Source organism: Crinia signifera, chromosome 19 (assembly GCF_055691185.1).
Source record: "Crinia signifera chromosome 19, ASM5569118v1, whole genome shotgun sequence".
Taxonomy (NCBI): Eukaryota; Metazoa; Chordata; class Amphibia; order Anura; family Myobatrachidae; genus Crinia; species Crinia signifera.
Genome location: NC_139226.1, coordinates 117,020,304 through 117,045,737, shown reverse-complemented (window position 1 = coordinate 117,045,737; position 25,434 = coordinate 117,020,304). Strand labels below are relative to the sequence as shown.

At 46.4% G+C, this 25,434-nt stretch overlaps 1 protein-coding gene across 1 annotated transcript in view; it reads left to right on the top strand.

Annotated features, from left to right (window-relative positions):
- Positions 1-3,930: 3,930 nt before the first annotated feature.
- HOATZ (HOATZ cilia and flagella associated protein) overlaps positions 3,931-25,434 on the top strand; it is a 30,535-nt gene continuing 9,031 nt past the window's right edge. The window contains exons 1-3 of the mRNA XM_083163225.1: positions 3,931-4,271; positions 8,099-8,134; positions 9,468-9,538. Coding sequence (XP_083019351.1) covers positions 4,091-4,271; positions 8,099-8,134; positions 9,468-9,538 — 288 coding nt within the window. The 5' untranslated portion in view covers positions 3,931-4,090. The remainder of the gene's footprint in view (positions 4,272-8,098; positions 8,135-9,467; positions 9,539-25,434) is intronic.

Sequence of the window (25,434 nt, the reverse complement as noted above, 5' to 3'; positions counted from 1 at the left end):
GGACTGACATCACAAATGGGGGGGGCGCATGCTGTCAATCACCTGTTCGCAGCTTGGCAGTACAAGCCATCGGCAGATCAACCGTACAGCACAGCCAAAGCGGTATATCTGTGAACACCACAGTTCACAGATATATCGCTCCTACATAGTGGCCGATGGTGCAGCAATATATCGGCCAGTGTTTACGCACCTTAACTCTGCACATGTTACATCTGCAACAATAGCAGTGCAACATGGTTTTTCCCCATTAGCAAGGCTAAATCAGGCCAATAGTCTAGTGTTAAGCTGTGTACACACGGTGCGATTTTGGCTGAAAATTGCAAGCTATTCTGTCTTTACCTCATTTTGACTAGAAATAGCTGGTGCAGAGTGCATTGTGCACCAGCGATTTTTAGCAATAATCGGAGGAGCATGCTCTAGCGACCATGTGGGGCTGGCAGCTGGAGCGTGCTCCTGGAGATTTATCTCCTACAGCACATGAAATCACCGGCAATATGGTCGCTGAGTATGTGCTGAAATCTCCCCTGTGTGTACACAGCCCTAGTTATGGATATTGCAGGGAATGAAGCACACTGACAGTTGTTACAGGTCCTCTAGTCATGCACACAGGGTGATTTCCAGCATACTCACAGGTTACCTTTAATATGACATCTTGTGCTAGAAAAAGGGTACTGCATGTACCTGTAAGACAAATAAATAATGAGACTTTGGGAAACCTGTACAGCTCACAAATAGTAAGTCTGAAACCTATCCCCTCTATTTTAAAGGGGATACGGTCACCAAGCATTGCCTGAAGCATAGCGAGCCATGCCAGGGGATGTGGTGCACTTTTTTAGTCTCTGTCGACTGTCGACATTCAGGACAAAAAAAATTGAAAAAAAAAACCCCATGTCGACATTTTGACTGTCGACCTTCCCCATGTCGACCCAATGCTTGTGTTGACCTAATGACCTGTTCACCTTAAGTCATGTCCACTTTCATGCATGTCGACCTTCAATTGTCGACCTAATGTATGTCTTCTATCCAATGATCCCATTCACTTTCAAAGTGTTCTGGATATTTTATTTTAAACTCAAATTATCTGAAGGGTCACAATCAGAGGCACATCTCCTTGGAAGCAGTTTTTGTTAATACCCCCGGGCCTCTGACATAATTATTTTTTTCATTACATGAAAAAGACTTAAGCTGTGTACACACGGGGGGCGATAGGGGCTGAAATCGCTGGGAATATGGTCGCCGGCGACCATATTCCCAGTGATGGGAGTGTGCCCCGGCGATAAATCGCCGGGTGTGCGCTCCCGTTTTCAGCCCCATTCTAATCGCTGGTCACAGGAGCTTGCTCCTGCGACCAGCTGATTACCTCTGCGGCACCGCCGGCAGAGGTTCCCTTTCATCAGCGACCATCTCTGGTCGCTGATGAAAAGGAGAAACTGAGCAATATATCTCCCCCGTGTGTACGGGGCTTTAAGGGCTGAGTTTCCCAAACTCCACCATTACGGTCCAGGTTTTAAGGATATTCCTACTTGAAAACAGGTGACAATTAGTATCTCAGTCAATTTGAATCAACTATCTGGGCTCAAGTATGGATATCCTTATATCGTGGACTGTAAAGGCGGCGTTTGGGAAACTTTTACACACAGATTGCAATTGCACCCATATTCTGTGAACGTAACTAAATGCAATTATATTTCCATGTGCAGAGTTATACGGATCGATACAACCGCAACACCCCAGCCCTACTCTTGGTTTCATTGTTATTTATTTTTCTAGTCGAGTCTACAAAAATGACGTTTGTTGGATACATTCTTCCCTTTTACTACAATTCAATATTTAAAACTCAAAGTAATAGTCACTTCAACGCAAGTCATTTTTTTTTCAGTGGAGCCTTCCAAGAATCTACATCATGTTACGGTCATGCAAAGAAAGTGCGCTCTGCTACTGTAAGGAGTTGGGTCATACTAGATATATTGAATGTATCCCGCTCTATACATGAATTCTGATACCTCAAGCAACTGATCCTCCCTTGTTTTTAAATAATGCCCTAAGGCAGGGTTCTCAAACTCGGCCCACAGTTCACGTTTTCCAGGTCACTCAAGGTGCACAGGTGCATTGCTTGTGATTCTGTGAGGAGACCTGCAAAACATGCACTGTGGGGTCCTGAGGCCCAAGTTTGAGAACCTGTGCCCTAAAGTATATCCAACCCTTCTAAAGTGAAAAAGTGGAGCAACCAATCAGCTTGTGTCAATTTATAAAATGAACTAGATAAATGATAGCTAGAAGCTCATTGGTAGCTATGGGAAACTTCTCATCTTATTCTCTAGAAGGTTTAATACATCTCTCTATGAGGAACGGCTGTAATGGGGCCTACACGTAGCGAGTTGGGGTCATTTTCACTTAGAAAATGCCCCTATCATTCTGTGTGTAGGACCGATAGCGATTTGCAGCCCAGTGCCTTGCTATCGCCCGGGGGCCGGCGATTAATATCCAGGATGCTGGATATTAATCAGTCATTGCCAGTGTTCTCACCAAGACCAATGCCACTTGTTATAAGCGGAATTGGCAACTATGCTGGGAATCAGATTCCTGTAAGACTAGCCAATGGGAGTCTGGGTCAGGCATAGAAGTAGTGTGTAAAGCCTTATACTGATTCCAGAAGTTTGGCGGCATTATGACATTAGCACAGAGACGATGATCTTGCCATGTGCACAACAGCTGTGAAGAATTTGCACATTTACAGGGGGCGATTCTCTAACAGGTGCCCATACACGTACCAATTACCCGGTACTTTTTGTGCTAAAATAGCATCGTTGTGCATGCGATGCAATGCTATTTTAGCACAAAAAGTACCGGGTAATTGGTACGTTAAGGGTTAAGACAGAAATGCGATAAACACCCCGTTATCGGGTTTTTACCGCATTTCTGTATGCTCTAACCCCCCTCTGCAGTGGCAGCGCCTATGGGCTTCTTACTGCAGCGCTGTTTGAGGGATCCGTCACGGATCCCTCCCAGCATGCCCTGCGGCCGGCGCCATCACTCTGCACATGCGCAGATAGACTCCCAGGTCTCAGACGCGGAAGTCCAGTGCCGGCGCCGCATCGCAAGCTCTGTCCCTTGCGTTAATAACCGTATATGTTAGAACATAATGCCGTTATTAATAATGCGGTGGCCGGCGAAGGGGGGGGGGGGGGCGAACAGGGCTGCGGATGTTACAACATCCCGCCCACAAACTGGGATTTTAAACATGGGAGGACCATCGATGGCACTTCAAGTGACTGGTTCTGATATATTGACAGGACTAAAGATTGACATGTACAAGATCGGCAGTAACAGATGGTCGACAAAAGAAAAAGGTCAACATTGAAAAGGTCAACCTGAGTTTTCACTGTTTTTTTGTGTCAATGTTGACACCTGAGCATGTGGATCCACAAATAGTATACATTTGGCATACATCCCAACTGCTGGAGGAGGAAGAGGGATGGCTGTCACCCAAAACGTCCCATTTTTGCCACTGTGAGGGTATGGCCAGCGCTGTGTAAGCTGCTGACCATGACCCCAGCACCTCTGCATGCCACAATAGATGCAGCCGAGGATTCCGTTCTCAATCCACCCCTGGGTAGGACGGATGCCCAACTGCCCCCACCCCCACTGTGGAACACCGGCAGGGACTGTCCCAAAAAAGGGGATCTCCTGCGAAAATTGGGACAGTTAGGAGGTGTACATAGTCAATTAGAATTCCTTTTAGCACAGTGGTAGGCATTGCAATGTACAGCAATCCAGTTGCAAAATCACAGCATGCACTGCCACACTCAGTTATGGCATAACAGGAAAAATGTGGCAGGGCATGCTGGGAAGTGTAGTTCCCACACCAACGTGAGTGCCAGACGTTGACTAGTGTACAGTAGTTTGATTAAATTGGAGCAGCTATTCCTCCAGCACCTCGCTTCACGGCTCTGACACGCACTGACTGCCGCTGTGTGAGCACTGGCAGCCGCACTACATCCTGCGCCAACAACAAACCCCGGTGTACTGCGGCTGCGCAGCGTCCGGTTACCATAGCCACCAACACACACACACACACACCGGCGGCAGCATGGAGGAAGAAGGGGAGGAGTACGGCGGCCATCTGACCGTGTTCTCCGGCTCTTCTGAGCGCGATGTGACGGTCAGCCGCATCTTCTGGAACTCGGTGACCCTGCAGCCGCCGCTGGAGTCCAGGCTGGTGTCTGGGGACATGGAGCAGCGGCTGCGGGCGGCCGGGGAGCCCAGCCTGCGTGAGTGACGCCTAGGACGCCTCTCTGTGTAATATGCACATACACTGCGAGACGCACACACACACTCGAAATATGGGTATACTATAAGGGCGTTGCAGGGGGCTTGTGTGTAGCATGCACATATACTGTGACACCAGGGCTTAAAGTGACCATGCAGAGGTGGGGGAACTAATTTCTCTATGCCACCACCCAAGAAGGGGCAAGACGGTGGACTACGGCACCTGAGCAGCAGTGAGCGCTGAGCTGGTCCCTCTCCATGCAAATCTAATGAGCGGGGACCCAGCACAGTGTATATTTAATGAGCGGGGTCCCCGCCTCATGCATATGTAATGAGCGTGGACCCAGCGCAGTGCATATTTAGTGAGTGGGACCCCGCGCATTACATATGCTCGGGGCGGGGACCTGTTCATTTAATATGCACTGCATTTGGTCTCCGCTCATTAGATATGTACAGGGCAGGACCAGCTCAGCGCTTACTGCTGCCTAGGTCGCCTGTCAGTTCAGTCAGCGGCGCCCACCACAGACCCCGCTGGTACCGCTCCCGCAAGCCACTGCAGGGTCTGCCACATATGTAGCTACGCCACTGCCCCTGCAAACTAGAATGCTGTTTTCTGTGAGAATTACTGTGCAGGGCCAATGTGGAGGTTAAAATGTTTCACATTACCATTAGAGGTGGTGGAATCAGTTCCACCCCGTTTCCCCCTCAATTTAACCCCTGTGTAACACACAAACACATAACATGGGTATAAGTTACTGCATGTCCCCCGCTTGCAATGCATGAACTAGGGACTATGTAAAAACCGGACCCGGACAAAATCCCGGACCGCCGGACTGGACATCAAAATCTGCAGTCTGGAGCTTGTACTGTCCGGTCCGCAGGCTGTCTTGTCCGGAGGGGGGTTCCTGTGATAGCTTTCACTAGGGACATGGGGAAGGGGAGATTACAGCCTCCCCATGTGGTCCGGACCATCCGGTTTTTGATACATGCCCGGACCATACAGGGAGGCTTTATTCTCCCCCTCCTCCTCACCCAGGTGACAGCTGTCACAGGCAGGCCCCCGGACAGGAATGCAGAGTTCGATGTCCGATCTGGGGGTCTTGTCCTGGTCCGGCTTTTACCCATACCCCATAAACTGTCCCCCGCTTCTGATTGCACAGATAAGCATGAGAGTAAAGGTCCTCAAACATCAGTGGAAGGCACGCTGGGATTGGAAATACTGTATTAAACATGTTTAATTCCCCTGGTTCCCTGACAGATCGCAGATCATCGAATTAGCTTACTGGTGTCTAGGGGCTTTTACTCTGCACTATGGCCTTTATTCAGATCTGATTGCAGTACAAATTTGTTTGGAAAATGGGCAAAACCATGTGCACTGCAGGTGGGGCAGATGTAACATGTATAGAGAGAGTTAGATTTGTGTGAGTTATTTTGTTTCTCTGCAGGGTAAATACTGGCTGCATTATTTTTACATTGCAATTTAGATTTCAGTTTCAACACACCGCACCCAAATTTAACTCTCTGCACATGGTTTTGTCCATTTTGAGAAAAAAAATTGTTCTGCGATCAGATCTGAATAAGGGCCTTTGTCTCCTGTCTGCCTCCTACCCCATTTAAATTAGGTGTACAATGGTGGGGCCTTTAGGCGTTTCACTGCTAACCCCTAGCAGCTTTTTCAAGGGTAACCCTTCCCTACTCTGTCTGTTATCTCAGTCCCTCATGTCACCGTCCCCATCTTTCTTTACAACCTCTGTCCCCATCTTTCTCTTCTATTCCAGTGCCCCCTATCCTTCTCTGTCTTTCTGATCTCTATCCCCCTCCTCTGTTTTTCTCTCTCTCTCTGCCATACCTGCCCCCCATTCATTAATCTCTCTCAAATCTGTCTTCTTACACCTTCCATCTTTCTCTCATTGCTTCTTTCTCTGTTTGTCTCTGTCCTTCCTTCCCTGCCTGTCTCTCTCTCTCTCTCATCTTTGTTCCTCCTTCCACACTTGTCTCTTGCTCATCTGTCACACTTGGCCTCTCTTTACATCTGTCAGTCTCTCACCACTTGCCCCAACAGGGGTCACAGAGGACTAACAGGGGAGAGGGATGTAGGGGTGTCACCACCAGGGTAATGACAGGAGAGTGCACGTGTGTGGTGGGCAGGGCCTCATTCATTCTGTCCCTAGCAGCCCCGGAGAGGGGAGGGGGCTCTGCCCTGCTCTCTACTGAGCAAATGCTTGAGTAATATTTAGGGATATTATATTAGAAGTGGATGTAATTTATGAATTGCTAAATGCATGAGGTGCACTGCACATTTCTATTTGGTCCTGCTGTAGGGGTGTGGTATGGCGGTCCAACAATCGGGATAACGACGGTCAGTATTCCGACTGCCAGTGCTCTGACAGGGGACGAGCGCAAATAAGCCCCTTGGGAGCTCGCTGTGCTTGCCACGCTGCAGATTCAGTGGCTCGCTTCGCTCACTGCAGGTTCTATTACACAAGGGAGAATAGCCCCTGTCAGTCAGGATACCGACTGTCGGGCAGTCATCCGGCACCCCTGCTGTAGACCCCAAAGTAGTGTTCATTCTAGCACCCGCTATCTTAGAAAACCCATGCAGTTCCTCTTCCCTGCCTGAGGCGTCATCGCCTGCTGTAGTGCTTCTTGCACAGTGTGGTCTGTATATCAGCACTGATATGCAATCCAGACCTGTGCTAGAAACACCACAGCAGACAGTGACACCCCAGGCAGGGAAGAGGAACTGCATGGGTTTTCAAAGATAGCAGGTGCTAGAATGAACACTACCCAAAGTGTAGATAGGGTTTTCCCTAAACACACAAGGTTAGTTGGAAACAAGTGCACAACTGCCATAGGTGCAAGGGGTGCAGCTGCTATGTGGCCCACAGCTGAGAGGAGCCCACCTTCCCTGTTAGAGAAACATGTCCCATATACATTTTTCACAATTGGGTGGTTCATAGGGCAAACTTTTTCTATGGGGCCTACAAATACCTATTTACACCATTGGATAGAAAAGATGGAGGTATGTGCATGAAGCCGACTGTGGGTTGGCGTGGTGTAAAAATAAATTTCTTACAAAACACTTTATTGTGTGCAGCTATTGAAATACAAAAAGAAGTGACGTTGGTACACTGGAACTTATTCTGGTTCACTCGCAAAGGCAAATTCCTTCTCAAATGGTACAAAACCATGTGCACTGCAGGTGGGGCAGATGTAACTTGTGCAGAGAGAGTTAGATTTGGGTGGGTTTTTACTTCCAAGAGAGATCTATATTGCAGTCTAAAAATAAAGAAGTCAGTATTTTCCCTGCACAGAAACAAAATAACTCCCCCAAATCTAACTCTCTCTACACATGTTACATCTGCCCCCCTGCAGTGCACATGGTTTTGTCCATTAGATAGAAAATTTACGGTACTTATCCACAATGTTTTCTCCTTTACCAAGCAATGTCTGCTGGACTTCTATAGACCTTACTGGTCATTCATTCTCTAATCGTTAGATTAAATAGGCTTTGAGTTCACTGAAATGACACTTGAGCTGAAACAGCCTGGTCAGGAATACATAATTAAAGGAATCAATACACATTTGCTTTTACTCGTTGATCCCATACAATGAATTATTTTAAGTGAAAACTGAAATGACGCTGATAAAAAATATTGTATGTCTGAGAGAGATCCTCGGCCTACATAGATGTTATTGGCAGGAATCCCGCAGTAGGGTTAAGAATCATGCTTGCCTCTTACATTGGTAGTATTGTGCTGGATTATGCTTGTTTTAATGTATTGCGGATAAATGCTAATCTTGTAAGGTCTTTTCTTTTCATTACCAGGAAAGACTTGTACACAACAGCAGCTGGATGATCTCAGTAAGTAGATGTACTATAATATAAATTGTTATATTTCATATTAACCACTCCTCTGCTTAATGCCCTGAGAGGGGCCGTAGAGCCCGATCTCTCAGGCAGAAGATGTGATGGGATGAGCTTACAGCATTTCCCTGGGTAATAATAGCTGAGAAGGTTTATCCCAGGGAAACATGTTGAGCTGAGCCACAGGTTTTATAAACTTCTGCCACTAAAGGTCCATACACACTGGGCGATTTTGAGCTGAAAGCCGCTCAAACTTGGTGTTTTGAGCAGCTTTCAGCTCAAAGCCACCCTGTGTGTACGGACCGGTGGTGAGCGGTGATGCGCACTCCCGCATCATTGCCGGGAAAGCTGTTCATCTGCTGGGATAACCAGCAGATGAGCAGCTTTGTGGACATCTTTGCATAGCGCTGTGCTATGCAAAACCGTCTGCCCCCCCACTTACAGCACCGGGTTGGTGGAAAAGCCGCTCATTGAGCGGCTTTCCCCCAGCGATGACAGCAGTCATCGCTGTCCATACATGCTGGGCAAAATCGCCCAGTATGTATGGACCTTTAGAACTGCTATCTTATGTACCAACACCGATTGTTTGGACAATAATTGGACCAATGAATTTCCTCTATTTACCTCATTTAATTGCAGCATGCCATTTGTTGGAAATCCCCATGCGCATTTATTTTAATATAAATCAGTTTCATAAGAAAAATAAATTTTAGCCAGCGCTGGTACAATAAAATTATGATCATTGAAGCTGTTGCCTTAATGGACGTTTTCTTTGTGCAATACAGATATGGTACGCCATCACAGCCTGTAGGTAAGTGCAGATTCAGCAATCTCGCAGAATAAGATTGCTGTCACTCACACAATGGTGGAGCTGCTAATGCACAGAAGTGTGTGCTCATTGGAATACACACAAGCAGTCTATGCAACTGAAGGTCTGAGCAGAAGACAGAGCTGCACGGATAGTGTAACAGCGGTGCGGGTGGGAGGGTAGAAAGGTGGATCAGCAAAACAGCACGCCTGATACATTTACTTGTTCTTCAATGCGAACGTTGGTCCTAATATTGCTTCATGATTACATTGCAGATGCAATCATTGATGAAGGGACCTCCTAACAGCGACAACTTTATAATTGCTCCTGTATCTTGTTAATGTACCCATTTACCACCCTCTTCTAGTTTGAATTCTGACCTATGGCGTAACAGCCTGGACTGAGGAAGCTACATAAACTTACCATAAATGAGTTTGTTTGCTCAACAATAGTTCACAGGATTATTCACACAAAACCTCTGCTGTACAATATGGTGTGATAGTTTGTGTTACTCTGTTTCAGAGACGGAATATTTCTTATTTGAAGCACAGAGGGCACAAGATATAGAACAACGATCTATTTATCTACAAAAAGTAAGTATTAGGCCTATTTAAGGTGGATTTACTGGTCTGATCAGTCATCATCAGTTTAATGAGGAGTTTTCCTTGACTCTTAAGGTGCCCATACACTTGTCCGAATTGGGCCCGATTTCACCTGTCGCACTGAGATCGGGCCTATTCTGATGTGTCTGACATACGATCCATTGCACAGTTCCATGCACATCGGCGTCGGCGGTCGGACAGGCTGCGCATAAGATACATCATATGTTTTTTCAGCACACACGATGCATCGCATCCGATCCCCGAGCAGCCATACTTCCTGCAGAAGAAGCGTTCTCCCTGCTCTGCAGCTGGTGGCAGTAGCATAATTAAAAAAAAAAAAAATTTAAAAGAATGGGCGGCCGCTGATTGGCTGAGAGATTTATCGCATGTAAAAATGGCACATCAAGTGCCAGATCGTTCGCGAGCCTCTCGGGGAGCTCAGGGGAAATTGGGTCCGACAAGTCGGACAAATGTATGGGCACCTTTACTATACTGTATGATCCCCCTTTTATTCCACTTTATTATATTTTTCTTCTGTTTATAGTTTCTATAATTTTGTTATTGTTTTGTGCTGTGGGGTCAATATTTATGTGCGACTGCTGTTATTCAACCTTTCTCTAGGCGTGAAAAAAACCCAGGAAGGTTGGGCTGCTTGTAAAGGCATCTGCCCGGCCCTCACTGGGTGGACCTACAGAACAAAACCAATGTGATTTGCTCTGCACATTTGGGGTAATTTAGATGTGATTGGAGAATCTTTACATGCAGAAAATGACTGATTATCAGTACTTTGCACATCTGCAGTTTCCTCAGACATCGGTATCAGGGAGTTATTCACATTCATTCGCAGCCTGTGCGTGGGCGGCCCGGCATTCGCCGGGCGGTGTTTGGTGGACTCGCAAAGGCTGCGAATTCACAGCCTTGCGAATCAACCAGAATAGAACAGACTGTCAGTGACTGATGCTTTTGGGGGCAGAGGTGGCCTCTGATTCTCCAAACAGAAGCATGTGGCTGTTATTACAGGGCAGGGAACAGGCCAGGATCTCCATCAGAGTTATCCAGCCTCTGTGTAGGACTTTTGGTGGCCAGCTTGCATGACCCCATGGGCTACACAGCCGCCTGATGCTGCAAGGGAACTTTTGATATGGTGTCCTTGGAACATCCGATACTGTGTCCATATTACAGCTATCGCTGCTGCTTCTGGGTGAAACAAGTGGCCAGTGTCTATTTATTGCTTATACACTGTAATAATGGTATAATATATTAAACGAGTGATTATAAACCATTTGGTACATTAATGTTTTTACTTTTTCTTTAGTGATACTTCATTTTGGAATGTTGAAATTGTGCACAGACAGCTTTACGTTTAAATAATACATGGAAGTGACCAAACATGAAATACAGTATATGTTCCAATCACAGAACATGTTATTACTTCAATAACCTCTGACCAGTAATCAAGATGAGATGAGTTAGAGAAATGCCTCTAATGCTTGTTCTTTGTATCTCCAATTAATTGTACGGACTATTTTCCTGACTAGTACCTTATTTAGGCAAGTGGTGCTCTTATACATTAATATTAATTGTGGAAAACCCATTTGTAGTCTATCTTCTTGGAGAGAAAATCATTACACAGTGAAATAAGGATGCTGGCATTTGTCTTTACAAATTGATTGTTGTCAGAGGAATCCAGGGTCTACTTAGGATTTAATGGACATATGTCAGAACTGTATTTAATAGGTTAAATTAAGTATTTAAACAGCGACTCTGAAAAATTCCTGAATGTATGTCACAGTGTTTTCTTGCTCGTTTTCCTCTTGGTCTAGAATATTGTAGGTGTTATTCATTTATTACAAATACATTTTTCAATGCCAGTTTTGCGTCAAGAGACGCTCTACATTTTTCAAGTGTGGTTCGTTTTTAGATTTCATCTCCCTTGGTGTTGGGTACACATTAAAAGATGTGTACCTACCGCAAAATCGGGACTGACAGGGACTTAGCGGGAGCCGGCTTCGGCAAGGGCTAATGCCCTTGCTGATGCAGGTCGCAACGAGCCAGGGTGGGTGCTGGTTAAGGGGGTATGCTGCTTGTGTTCATTCTAGCACCCGCTATCTTTGAAAACCCATGTAGTTCCTCCTCACTGCCTGGGGTGTCGCTGTCTGCTGTGGTGTTTCTAGCACAGGTCTGGTTTGCATATCAGTGCTGATATACAGACTACACTGTGCTAGAAGCACTACAGAAGACAGCGACAGCCCAGGCAGGGAAGAGGAACTGCATGGGTTTTCAAATATGGCGGGTGCTTGAATGAACACTATGCTGCATTCCGCAGCATACTTCAATAGTGACGTCTCCTGTTGGTCCTGCATACAGTGCCGACGCAGGATGTTGCTGACTGGGGCGCACACAATCCGCAACATAGAGCGTACACCGTAGAGGATATTTAGATTTTGCCATTCCGATCCGTCGCAATTGACTGTGTCCTGACCAAGGGGGATGCACCCGAAAGCTCGTATACACGCAATTATGTTTTGAAACATTTACCTTGCCTCTGGAGTGCCAGTTCTTTGGATTGGATATTGTTTTCTTGTATGGGCACCGAGGCCTGATGTATTATTATCAGAGTGCCGGCAAGTTTGGACTAAAATATATATATATATATATATATATATATATATATATATATATATATATATATATATATATATATATATCTATAGATATATATATAAATATATATATATAGATATATATATATATATATATTGATTCATTGTTTGATTGATTGTTTTCCTTTTTAAGTCATAAAAATGTTGCTGTATAGGGGGTATTGACATAACATGTTGATGCATAGTCCAATATGAACATCAATTTTCCTTTATTTATTTTAATTTTTTCCTATTTTACCCTATGGTAATGGCTACTGCTAGGAAAGTTATTGGTAAGCAGAGAGTATAAAAATACTGTTTATGCATTCAGACAGTTATGGGGCTTGTGCGCACGTCTTCCTTACATCCCTTCCCCCTTATTTATTTATTAACAGTTTCTTATATAGCGCACACATATTCCGCAGCGCTTTACAGAGATTAGTTGAACATTCACATCTGTCCCTGCCCCAGTGGAGCTTGCAATCTATATTCCCTACCACATGTACACGCAGACATTCTAGGGTTAATAATTCAGCTGGGATATTAAACAGAAAAGAGCCAATTAGCCTACCAGTATATTTTTGGATTGTGGGAGGAAACCGGAGTACCCGGAGGAAAGCCACGCAAGCACGGGGAGCATATACAAACTCCACACAGTTAGAGCCATGGTGGGTATAGAACCTATGACCTCAGTGCTGTGAGGCACCGTCCGTACTGCCCTCTTATTGACTGATGCCCCTGCAGCATCCCACTTGTACTCTGTAGAAGGCCATGATTAGCAGTAGTGATCATTCTCCAGTATCACAATATTTGCTGCCGCAGAGCGGTTCACACTAAAGTCTCATCATTTACTGCTGAGAGGTTTCAATGAGATTGAGAGTTTTTACTATTGTATTTACAAGATTATTTACAGGTGTAACCGTTAGTAATTTCCCAGAAGATGATGCTGTGAAGCCTGTATATAAATGGAGTTCTCTCCCATAGGAGCCGGGAGTTCTTAAAGTAACAGTTCCCAGGAGAGCTTTCTGTTTAAGTACATTGCAGTAAACGGATTAGATTGTAATAGAGCGAATAAAGACTGAAATCTATAACCGTCAGTTCTGTTATTCAGGCTCTTTTCTGTTTAATATCCCAGCTGAATTATTAGATCATTTAAGGGCTTTTGGTCTCACAGCAGCATTTGTAGAAAAGATGGGACACACATAGTTATATTTAAATCTGTGTGTAGTCTTCATGTATATCAAAGGATATAATATATAAAAAATGTCAGAAGATAATGCCCCATAATAATCACATTTCTGAAATCAGTTCTGTCCACAAATGGTGTGCGTCGCCCGTCTGCAGATGCATTGGTTTAGTAATGGAAATGTTTCCTGCAACTCTTCTCTGATATTATCATACCTCCCAACTTTAGAGGAGGCGTGTCGAAAATTCAGGGGGCGTGGCCTATACTCGCGACTCTCCCGCGAAGCCACGCCCCCCATTTTGCCGCTATGGGGGCGTGACCCAGAGGCTTTATGAGCCTCTAGGCATGCCCCCAGCCCCCTGGCTGCGGGAATAGACGCTGTGCGCATGCGCACAGCGTTTATTCCCCGCTGTTTAGCAGCCGACAGGGGGGACTCCCAACAGCCCCCCTCACCGCGGGACACTGCCGGCCGCGGGAGGGACAGCGGGACAGGCCCTGATCATCGCGACTGTCCCGCTAAAATCGGGACTGTTGGGAGGTATGTATTATTCTTTCTCTCTCCCTCCCCAAACTTTTATGACACCCTCCATAATATTTTCTTTATTATGCTTGACTGTCCGGTGCTGCTTTATACTGTACAGATGCTGCTCAGAACTCTGTTACCTCTGCCAAGTCTGCATGGAGCTCATTCCAAATAGCTGTAATGTAACAGGCATAGAACATGATAGACTTGTCTAATAAATCAGCCAAGTACTAGATGAAGCTCATTATATTGTATTAAGGTCCATGCACACTGGGTGATTTTACCCAGCGTGTATAAATTTGCAAAAATCTCCCAAAATGTTTTTTTACGTTATCCTTATGGGGTATTTTGTGTAGAATTTAGTGAGAAAAGAATAATTCCTTCCATTTTGGAATAAGGCTGTAACATAACAATGGCCCTTATTCTGATCGGTGCGGCCGGATCCGAATATGCGGCCAGGACCGTGCGTGCGAAACCCCGCCATCCATACGGATCGCCAACTCCGTCCGTACGCGGTAAGAAGCTGGCCGAACGGACCGCACGTGTATTTTTCACGGAATACGCCTCCTCCATCTCAGGGAACCTCCCCCATCATTCGATGGTCGCAGACCATCGAATGCAGGACCGAGTGGTCCACCAGCTCCCGCAACCTCAGACCACACGGACATTTTTCCGTGCAAAAGCAGGGATCTGGGCGGGCAGCTGACATCCGGCGATGTGATATGTCCGCCCCCTACACGTGCGTCACGGCCACATTACCAAACGTACGGCCAGCGTTTGCATGGGAACGCCCATGAAACGCGGGGCGTATGCATATGGTAATGAGCCCAAATAGCCCTTCACGCCCCTCTCCACCCCCTGTTCGGAGTGTTCACATTTCATGCGGGATTTGGCCGCACATGCACATGCGCAGACACAAAACATCGGCGGCACGAACGCACGCGGATATTACCGCACCGATCAGAATAAGGGCAAATATGTGGAAAAAGTAAAGCGCTGTGAATACTTTCCAGATGCACTGTATTAATCATTACAGCTTAAGAGGAATTCACTGTGTTCTACCCATGTATTCCTATGGGTGTGCGTACTTGGGGCCTAATTCAGACTTTTCTCAAATGGACAAAACCATGTGCACTGCAGGTGGGGCAGATGTAACACTTGCAGAGAGTTATATTTGGGTGAGTTCTGTTGTTTCTGTGCAGAGTAAATACTGGCTGCTTTATTCTTACACTGCCATTTAAATTTCAGTTTGAACACACCCCACCCAAATCTAACTCTCTCTGCACATGTTACATCTGCCCCACCTGCAGTGCGCATAGTTTTGTCTATTTGTGAAAAAAATGTGCTTTGCGGTCAAGTTTGAATTAGGCCCTTTGAAGCACATGCGTGTCCTTGACATGGGCACACTTACCGCACCAAGCTTAGCGCAAAAAAGACCTTCAGCAGGATAGATTAATGTGGTTCTATCTGAAAGTGAAATGGAAAGAAAAGGTAAAAAAAACATGACGGATAAGTGCTAGTTTGCAAAAGCACTGAGGGGCAAATTTAATAAGCTCGGTGAAGTGATAAAGTGGTTGGTACTTTATCACCGGCCAATCAGATCCTACCTGTCATTTTTCAATCCAAGCCTGTAACTACACAGTTGAGAGCTGATTGGCCAGTGTTAAAGTACCAGTGACATTGGGGCAGATGTATTAAGCCTTAACAAGAGATAAATGCAAGGGTGATAAGGAGAGAGAAACGTCCAGCCAATCAGCTCCTTACTGACTTTTTTCAAACACAGCCTGTAACATGGCAGTTGGCAGGTGATTGGCTGGACGTTTATCTCTCCTTATCACCCTTGCATTTAGCTCTTGTTAAAGCTTAATACATCTGCCCCATAATCACTTCCCCAAGCTTAATAAATCTGCCACTGATTTCATAATTTATTACCGTTTTTCTATGACAGTGAAAAAAATTATGGGAAGCGCGTTTCTGTAAATGCCCTACTTTAACCAAATTGACATAATAAAGCATTCTATGAGCCTAATTAATCATTAGGGCGTGTGTTCCAATGGTTCTGGAACAAGTCCCGAGATATTCACCTTTTAAAATAGGGATTTATCTAACCTTTGCACCTGCTCAGGAGGTACTCAAAAAAATAATTACATTAATTAAGTCCTATAGAGAATAACAGATGTAAACCGCTCCAGCTTATTGAATAGCCCCAAATTTTCACACACTGAAAAAAAAAAAACACTTTTACATGCAAAAACGGGTTATTGTGGCTAATTGAATTCCCCCTAAACCTCCATCTTTATTGTAAACAATTGCAATATATTTTATTATGCATTAGGTCCCCATTATTATAAGGGCCCCCCCATACACTTGTGCGAGGTATCGCATGTTAGCATCACATGTGATACTCTGGTCCGGTCACTCCTGGGAAGTGGCATTCAGACCATCTCTTCTATACATAAAGTAATGGTTCCATCCATAAGTTACATTGGCATAGCCATGTGGCAGTCACCTTGAGAACTTGACCCCACACGGTACATTGGGACAGGTGATAGCTAATAAGCATGGAAGAAATCAGGCCTTTAAATTTGTCCCCCCCAGTCCTGTCGTCCTAGGCTGCAATCTAATCAGCCTATTGGTTTAACTGTTTGAAAGTGTCTTAGCTGACATATTTAAAAATGCATTAATTTGGCAATAACTAGCTTGTATGGGAAACATTTACATATTGCTTATGTGCACAAATGATGTCCTTATGTAGAACTGACCTTATCTGGTGCTTGCGACCCCTTGTTCCTGTAGAGGCAGATAAGTAGAATTAGCACACATTTTTAGTACAGAAATTACATTTTAATTGCGGACATGAGAGAGATCTTTTTTTGTATTGCATAGATATTAAGGATCTTATTCTAATTGCTTCGGTCCTCTGCGTATTCGCACGAAGGACCAATGGTGTGCTTCTGTTCATGTTCAGACGCAGGGTGCACGCACCCGTGGCGAACATTCTACACAGCGGGCGGGGGTGCCGGATGACAGTCCGACAGTCAGTATCCTGACGTCGGGATCCCAACTGCCGATGCTCCGGTGCACAACCCCCATAGAGGGGGAATATAACCTGTGGCAAGCGTAGCAAGCCACCGGGACCGCAGCACGGCGAGCGGAGCAAGCCTGCAAGGGACTTCTTTGCACTCACCCCCCTGTCAGAGCACCGGCAGTTGGGATCCCGAGGTCGACATACTGACTGTCGGGATCCCCACTATTGGAGCCCTATACCATACCCGTGGGCGGGGGGTGCCGTGCAGCTCCATTTGCATATGGGAATGAGGCCGTGACACGGGTGCGGGGGGTGGGCAACTGACATTACTGGATGTCAGCTCCCCGCCCTGTCCTCGCACAGGGCGCCCACAGTTTAGAGACATAATATAGATGTCTCTGAACTGCGAGTGCTGGAGAAATCATTCGATGGTCGCCGACCATCGATTGATTTCTCCCCGCCTGCGAATGGATGATTATGCAGGGGGTCGCGCGTGCGAGGGGGGGAAGCCGGCTCTGCGGGTGGCGTCTGATGACTCGCAAAGATGCGAATTTTGCAGCCTTGGGAGTCAATCAGAATAAGGTCCTAATACCCATATGAGATGCAATACAAATGGGGTGCACGTTTTTTTGGGGTGACAAGTAACACAAATATAAAGTGCTACAGACTATGCTGGCCAAATATACAGAAATGTATACACAGAATACAGCGAATGGTGCGCATTGTTCTGCAGATCTAGGGATTGTTCAGTGGGTTAAATCTATTAAGATAATTATAAATCCTCTAATGCTGCCTATCGTTATTATAAACCTAACTATTATAGACAGCCCCAATTTACATAATAATCTCAATTCGATTATAAATGCATCCCATGAATATTACATGCTGCAATCCTTTTAGTGTCGCTTATTAATGTGTAATAATTAAATCTTCCATTACAAATCAAAAGATGGTTCATTTATTTTTAAATGATGCTGTGTGTGTGTGTGTGTGTGTGTGTGTGTGTGTGTATGTATATATATGTATGTATGTGTGTATATATATATATATATATATATATATATATATATATATATATATATATATATATATATATAGGTTGTAGGAACTAAGAAGGCACTCAGAGGACTTTTCTTGCTTTCTATTTGCTGTGTTTTAATACACTTTTTTGAACTAAAGAAAAGTCCTCTGAGAGCCTTCTTCGTTCCTACAACCTATCTTTGCCTGGATAGGCACCGGGGCCATCCACACAGAAGGGAGAGTGCCAGTCCATTTTCTACATATATATATATATATATATATATATATATATATATATACAGGTTGAGTATCCCGTATCCGTGGTTTTTGACATCATTCAAATTATTTTTTTAACCCCCTAACCCTCTTTTTATACTTACCAAGTCCCAGGGCGTACACAGCAGGCCTCCGGCATCTTCTCCAGGGTCTCCAGCGGTCCCATGAATGTATTGCGCGCGCACACACTCGCGCAATGCATTCCTGGGACCGCTGGAGATCCAGAGAAGATGCCGGACGTGGATGCCCGGGGACTGCGTGGACAATTATTCCAAAAACCGAAACATTCCCCTATCCGGATCAGACCGTCCCCTCTGGCGAGTGCTGGCAGAGAGGGACTCATTAAACTGGGACACACATGCGGCTCATGCTCTTGGCAGCTGAGCAGCGGGTCCCTGCTTGTCTCCACTTCAGGGAGATGTGCTGCGCTCGCCACGCTTCGGGCTCGGTGGCTCGCCACACTTTCTATTCTTAACTCCACGCCGACGTGGATAGTGGGGGTATGAAAAGGTCGGAGGACGCGTACCGCCGCCCCTCGCGGGCTCGCTGCGCTCGCCACGCTTCGGGTTGACGTTGATCATGGGGTGTCGTTAACAATTGGGGGGGGGCATTTCACACTTCAGGGTGGCTATTTGGGGTCTGTGGGCCATTTAACATTGTTCCCTATGTAAAATCGGGTCAATTGAACCATTTAACATTGTTTCTTATGTAAAATCGCGGTAATCGCGTCGGTCGCATCGCATGCGATTTTTTGGTCGCATGCGACCGACGCGATTTACATTTTAACATGCATTTCTATGTAAAATCGCAGGCATCAGTCGCATCGCATGCCATTATAATGCCATGCGATGTACATGCGATGCCCGCGATGGGCGCCGTTCTAGGTAAAGAGTACCAACTTTTTCATTTTTGTTTTTTTATTTATGCGTAAATGTTCATATATATTTGTAACTTGATATTTGTGCATATGTTTGTTGCCCGATATGAAGGCTAGTCAAATTATTAGAAACAAGGTGATTTTAATTAAAATTAGTACCAGCTGATTAAGAGGTAGTGGTAGCAGGAGTGCTTTTACAAAGAAATATCGCATATGCCGTCGTGGATAGTGGGGGTATGAAAAGGTCGGAGGACGCGTACCGCCGCCCCTCGCGGGCTCGATTTGCTCGCCACGCTTCGGGTTGGCATTGATAGTGGGGGTGGAGTTGAGAATGGGGGTGCATTTAACATTGTAGGCACCCATCAGGGTGCTTGTACAATTAAAAATCGCATCGCAATTGGCATGCGATGCTATGCGATATTTCATTGTACAACCAATCCTGTTAATTTAACGGGAAGATCGCATCGCACTTCAATCAAACTCGGGGGCGCCGTGCTAGGAAACAAGTACCGCCATGCCTTTTGTTGCAGCCAGGGCAGCCATCGTGGGGGGGGGGTAGAGGTTGAGTTGTGCAGCCAGTGCTGTAGATACAGGTCTCACCAGGCATTCCAGGAACGGGAAGGGGGGCCCTGCCTATTTGTTAGTCCCGGGCCTCACATTTTATGATGGCAGTCCTGGTTGCAGCTATAAAATGATGCTCTCACTTTAAAATGTATTATTAGCACAAAGCTAATTGAACACATCCCACCTACTTTTTGGGTCCTATTTCCGCTTTAATTCCAGCACTATGCGGCCCTTCAGCTATTACTTGTGAAACTGGCACATTTGCCGTCGTTCCAGTAAAATTCTTTCTCTTTAATATACGGTAGAGCGCATTGAACATTTGGGATACATGCCAACCAAGCAAATCTTCATAGTAGCCTCTTGAAGAAGCTGAGCTCTGCAGCATGGTGTATTCTGCCAGTCAGCAAAGAAGCGCTTCCAATTAATTCCAGGAGTAGTGCTTCGTACCCATTAGGAAACATTAAACATTTCTTTCCAAAATCAGATCAGCTGAGAAGCCCTCTTTCTGCGGTTTCTATCCTTAACCCTTTGAGTGCCAAGTAAATTTGTGAAAATTGGCAAGCAAACATTTTATTCAACATTATGACCTGTAATGCATTACATGTATAGGTAATATAAACCTTTTAACACAACATTTTTATTTTTTTATTTTTACTTGAACTTATATAACAAATGTGAGCGACGCTGGCATTTTTTTGCAGATATTTGGCACATCTCTCACAGAGATGTTGGCACTGAAAGGGTTAACCATTTAACACGGTCTCTGGGGCAGAAGTAGGCCGGTATTTAAATTACTACATTTCTTAATTTCGCTATTTGAAAAGAAAAATTTGAATGCAGACCGATTTATTTAGCAAACTAAATAAAATCTGTGAATATCTCAGGTTCTCAGTGTCTAATTCAGATATGTATGCAAATTCCATAGTTTACATCAGTGGTTCCCAACCTGGGGTACTAGTACCCCTGGGGGTACTCTGCAGACCAGTTGGGGGTACTTGAAAATAATATTGGTAATGGTGGACGATGAAAAGGTCTTTTGATGGCTGAAGAAGACCCATTGCTATGGAGACAAACCATGTTGTGTCATATGCCTGACCAGAAATCCACTGGGAGCTTCCCATGCTGCCCTCAGACATCAACAGTCATCTGCCCAGCACTGACAAAGGTGGAGGAAGCAGCGGCATTAATCCTACCAGTGTTAGCGGGAATCCTGGAGATTATACACAACCTGTGTCTAGACACAGAAGGGCATGATTCCTTGCTGTATACTACTCCTCCGCTCCTCCTTATAAGGACATGCATAAGGATCCGCATACCGCTAAGTACTGTCCATATTTCAAAATGAGAGGAGGGGGTACTTATCAATGAAAAGACTAATCAAGGGGTACGGGAGAGAAAAAAGGTTGGGAACCACTGGTTTACATCATACGTGCTGACTTTCTGGCTATCTCCATAAGCAGGGTGGCTGCGGGGTGAGTTGGTGGCTGTTGGGATGCGGGCAAGTGTAAGCATGTTGCGGGATACTTGACCACTTTTCCAGGTGGCTGGGAGAGCCACTCTATTTTATGGAGCCTCCCTAACGTTCCAGGAGTGTAGGTCTGTTTCTAAGATGATGTTTGCAGTGACTGCTGAGCCACAGCATGATTGATATTCTGCTGCTGTTTTGGGAAAAGGGACAAGAAAGGCCAGCATTTTAAATAATGTGGGTATGGTGGCCCTGTTTTATGGGCATGTTGAGACCATCCTAAGTAGCCTGAGGGCTACTCATGACTAAGGGTCCCGCAGATGATCCAGTGCTGCATGTTCGGATGAGATCTCAAATGCAGCCAGGAGCTGGCAGCCGCTGCAGAGGGACAGAGATGTCAATGCTGTGTGCTGTGATTGATGGGGTAACAACACCTGCAGATGTCAAAATCATAGCTGCAGGTGCTGGAATGGTCAGTGCTACTGACTGTACATATACTGCCCCTGCACCAGGGGAGTAACTAGAACTTTGTGGGCCCCATAGTAAAGTCTTAAAAAGGCCCCGCTTCCCCCCAGCCCTTGTCACTACACTGTCCCTTAGGTGAGAGGGGAATGAGAGAGAAAGTGGGTGTATGGAGAGGGGGGGGGGGGAAGAGTGGGGAGCGTGGCAGAGAAAAAGAGTCAGATAGAGAGAGAGAGTGTGTGTTTGGGAGAAGGAGCAAGCAGGGGAGACACTGCTTGGTCACAGCACAAGATGGGTGTGGTGGCATAGTCTAGGGAAGGGCATAGACAGATGGATGTTGGCATTGACTGACAGATGGACACGCAGGGCACCATATGGAAGCATAGACGACCAGATGAGAGGGGCCATACATGGACAGGTAGACAGACAGAAGGAGGAAGCCTAGACTGACAGACAGAGGGAGGGGTGTAGATGGACAGAGGAACAGACAGAGCACCATATGGGGGTATAGACAGACAAACTTGGGCATAGATGCACAGATGCCGCCCTCAGGAGGTGTATAGATGGACAAACGGGCATATAGCGCACAGGGCCGGCGCCACCACTAGGCAGCTCTAGGCATTTGCCTAGGGCGCCGGCGACTGGAGGGCGGTAATGAGCTGCCTGGAGGAGCAGCAGCAGCAGGAGGAAGGGTTCCGACACCGAGGAGAGCAGGAGGAAGCAGGTGAGTGAGCCTACCCCCACCCCTGGAGCCCGCACTGACCCCCGTGGAGCTCTAACCGCCCCCCCCCCCCCCCCTCCCGTACCCGCATCTCCCTCCACCAAAAAACTCCATCTCCCTCCATCAAACCCCCACCAACGGAGCGGAGCATAGTGGCGGCCGCTTTAACCCCCCGGCGTCCGCATTAATCCCTTTCCTGACGGAGCGGAGCACCGCATTTACCACCCCCCTCCCCCCCAGAGCGGGTGAGTGCCCTGCACCGGCGCTGATAGCGCACCATATGGAGGTTTTGGATAAATGGATGGGGGTGAGCAAAGCCATAATTACCATATATTGTAGATGGTAGCACAAATAGAAACAGGGAAGTATAGTGCCTCTGTCATGTATCACACTTCACTGCATTAATACATAGGGAGAAGCGGTATCCGAGCACATAATGGCACTCATAGCACTACTCCCCCATATCGGCAGTTTTTACATCTACCCGTAAAGGAGGTCATGGCTATATGTGATGGTCCACTAATATGTACAGAGAATTGGAGGTGGGCACAAAGCCTCGGAGCTGTGTTATGGAATGAGCAGAACACAGAGCAGTAATTTGAGGTTTCTGTATATTGTGCAAAGTGGTTTTGGGTGTAGTATAAAAAGTATGTCGATATTCATAAATGTCATCATGGTTAGAATATCAACATTAGACGTGGTATAAATTGCAACAGACAATTCAAATTAAATATAATCTATATAAAACTACACTAGAGATGAAACCTCGATACTATAAATATCTGATCTATTGTATAGTATATATTATATAGTATATATTATACACACATACACATACTCTAGGGGAAAAATGCACTACAGTATATAAAAAAAATCTGATGGCAAGAGTATGAAGATTTTTATCAGCATTTTTAACCATGTCGACATTTGCAAATGTCAACACTTTACATGCTCAAACGCCCATGCCAATATTCAGAATCTGTTGACATTCTGACCCTGGTACTGTGGTTCAGTGTTAAATACCCCACTACATAAAATTCTGTTCATACAACTAATTTTATTCGGAAAGAAACTTTAATGAGAACTTCATATATTTTTCAATGTTCGTACTAAGAATACATCATAACGTACCAGCATTGTTACCTGTTCAGCATGGCTTAAAGCCGCAACTCCGTGCATAAAACAGGGAGGCGTGGTCAAGAGGCTCAGTTGTCCAGACCAATAATGGGACAGTAATGTGTACATTGCTTCTTGTAATATACCAATAGTCAGCACATATATACAGTAAGGCTTCATTCTGCCTTTTTTTGCTAGATCCTTAGTGTATGGATCACTATACACCCCTACATAAAGCTAGTAATATTTATAAACATGCTATAATCGGTTTGGGTATGAAATCCTGGTCATTGGGATCCCGAAGGTCTTTATCCCAACGGCTTCCAGGTAAGTATTGTAACCCTGTCCTACATTTCCTGCAGCCTAACCCTAGCCACCCCCTTTCTCTGCTGCCTAACCCTCATTTCCTGTAGCCTAACCCTAGCCACCCTGCTTTCCTCCGCTGCCTAGCTGTAACCCACATTTCCTGCAGCCTAAACCTAGCCACCCGCCCTTCCTCCACTGCCTAACCCTCATTTCCTGTAGCCTAACCCTAGCCACCCTGCCTTCCTCCACTGCCTAACCCTCATTTCCTGTAGCCTAACCCTAGCCACCCGCCCTTCCTCCACTGCCTAACCCTCATTTCCTGTAGCCTAACCCTAGCCACCCGCCCTTCCACCACTGCCTAACCCTCATTTCCTGTAGCCTAACCCTAGCCACCCGCCCTTCCTCCACTGCCTAACCCTCATTTCCTGTAGCCTAACCCTAGCCACCCGCCCTTCCACCACTGCCAAACCCTCATTTCCTGTAGCCTAACCCTAGCCACCCGCCCTTCCTCCACTGCCTAACCCTCATTTCCTGTAGCCTAACCCTAGCCACCCGCCCTTCCTCCACTGCCTAACCCTCATTTCCTGTAGCCTAACCCTAGCCACCCGCCCTTCCTCCACTGCCTAACCCTCATTTCCTGTAGCCTAACCCTAGCCACCCGCCCTTCCTCCACTGCCTAACCCTCATTTCCTGTAGCCTAACCCTAGCCACCCGCCCTTCCTCCACTGCCTAACCCTCATTTCCTGTAGCCTAACCCTAGCCACCCGCCCTTCCTCCACTGCCTAACCCTCATTTCCTGTAGCCTAACCCTAGCCACCCGCCCTTCCTCCACTGCCTAACCCTCATTTCCTGTAGCCTAACCCTAGCCACCCGCCCTTCCTCCACTGCCTAACCCTCATTTCCTGTAGCCTAACCCTAGCCACCCCGCCTTACTCCACTGCCTAACCCTCATTTCCTGTAGCCTAACCCTAGCCACCCGCCCTTCCTCCACTGCCTAACCCTCATTTCCTGTAGCCTAACCCTAGCCACCCGCCCTTCCACCACTGCCTAACCCTCATTTCCTGTAGCCTAACCCTAGCCACCCGCCCTTCCTCCACTGCCTAACCCTCATTTCCTGTAGCCTAACCCTAGCCACCCGCCCTTCCTCCACTGCCTAACCCTCATTTCCTGTAGCCTAACCCTAGCCACCCGCCCTTCCTCCACTGCCTAACCCTCATTTCCTGTAGCCTAACCCTAGCCACCCGCCCTTCCTCCACTGCCTAACCCTCATTTCCTGTAGCCTAACCCTAGCCACCCGCCCTTACTCCACTGCCTAACCCTCATTTCCTGTAGCCTAACCCTAGCCACCCGCCCTTCCTCCACTGCCTAACCCTCATTTCCTGTAGCCTAACCCTAGCCACCCGCCCTTCCACCACTGCCTAACCCTCATTTCCTGTAGCCTAACCCTAGCCACCCGCCCTTCCTCCACTGCCTAACCCTCATTTCCTGTAGCCTAACCCTAGCCACCCGCCCTTCCTCCACTGCCTAACCCTCATTTCCTGTAGCCTAACCCTAGCCACCCGCCCTTCCTCCACTGCCTAACCCTCATTTCCTGTAGCCTAACCCTAGCCACCCGCCCTTCCTCCACTGCCTAACCCTCATTTCCTGTAGCCTAACCCTAGCCACCCGCCCTTCCTCCACTGCCTAACCCTCATTTCCTGT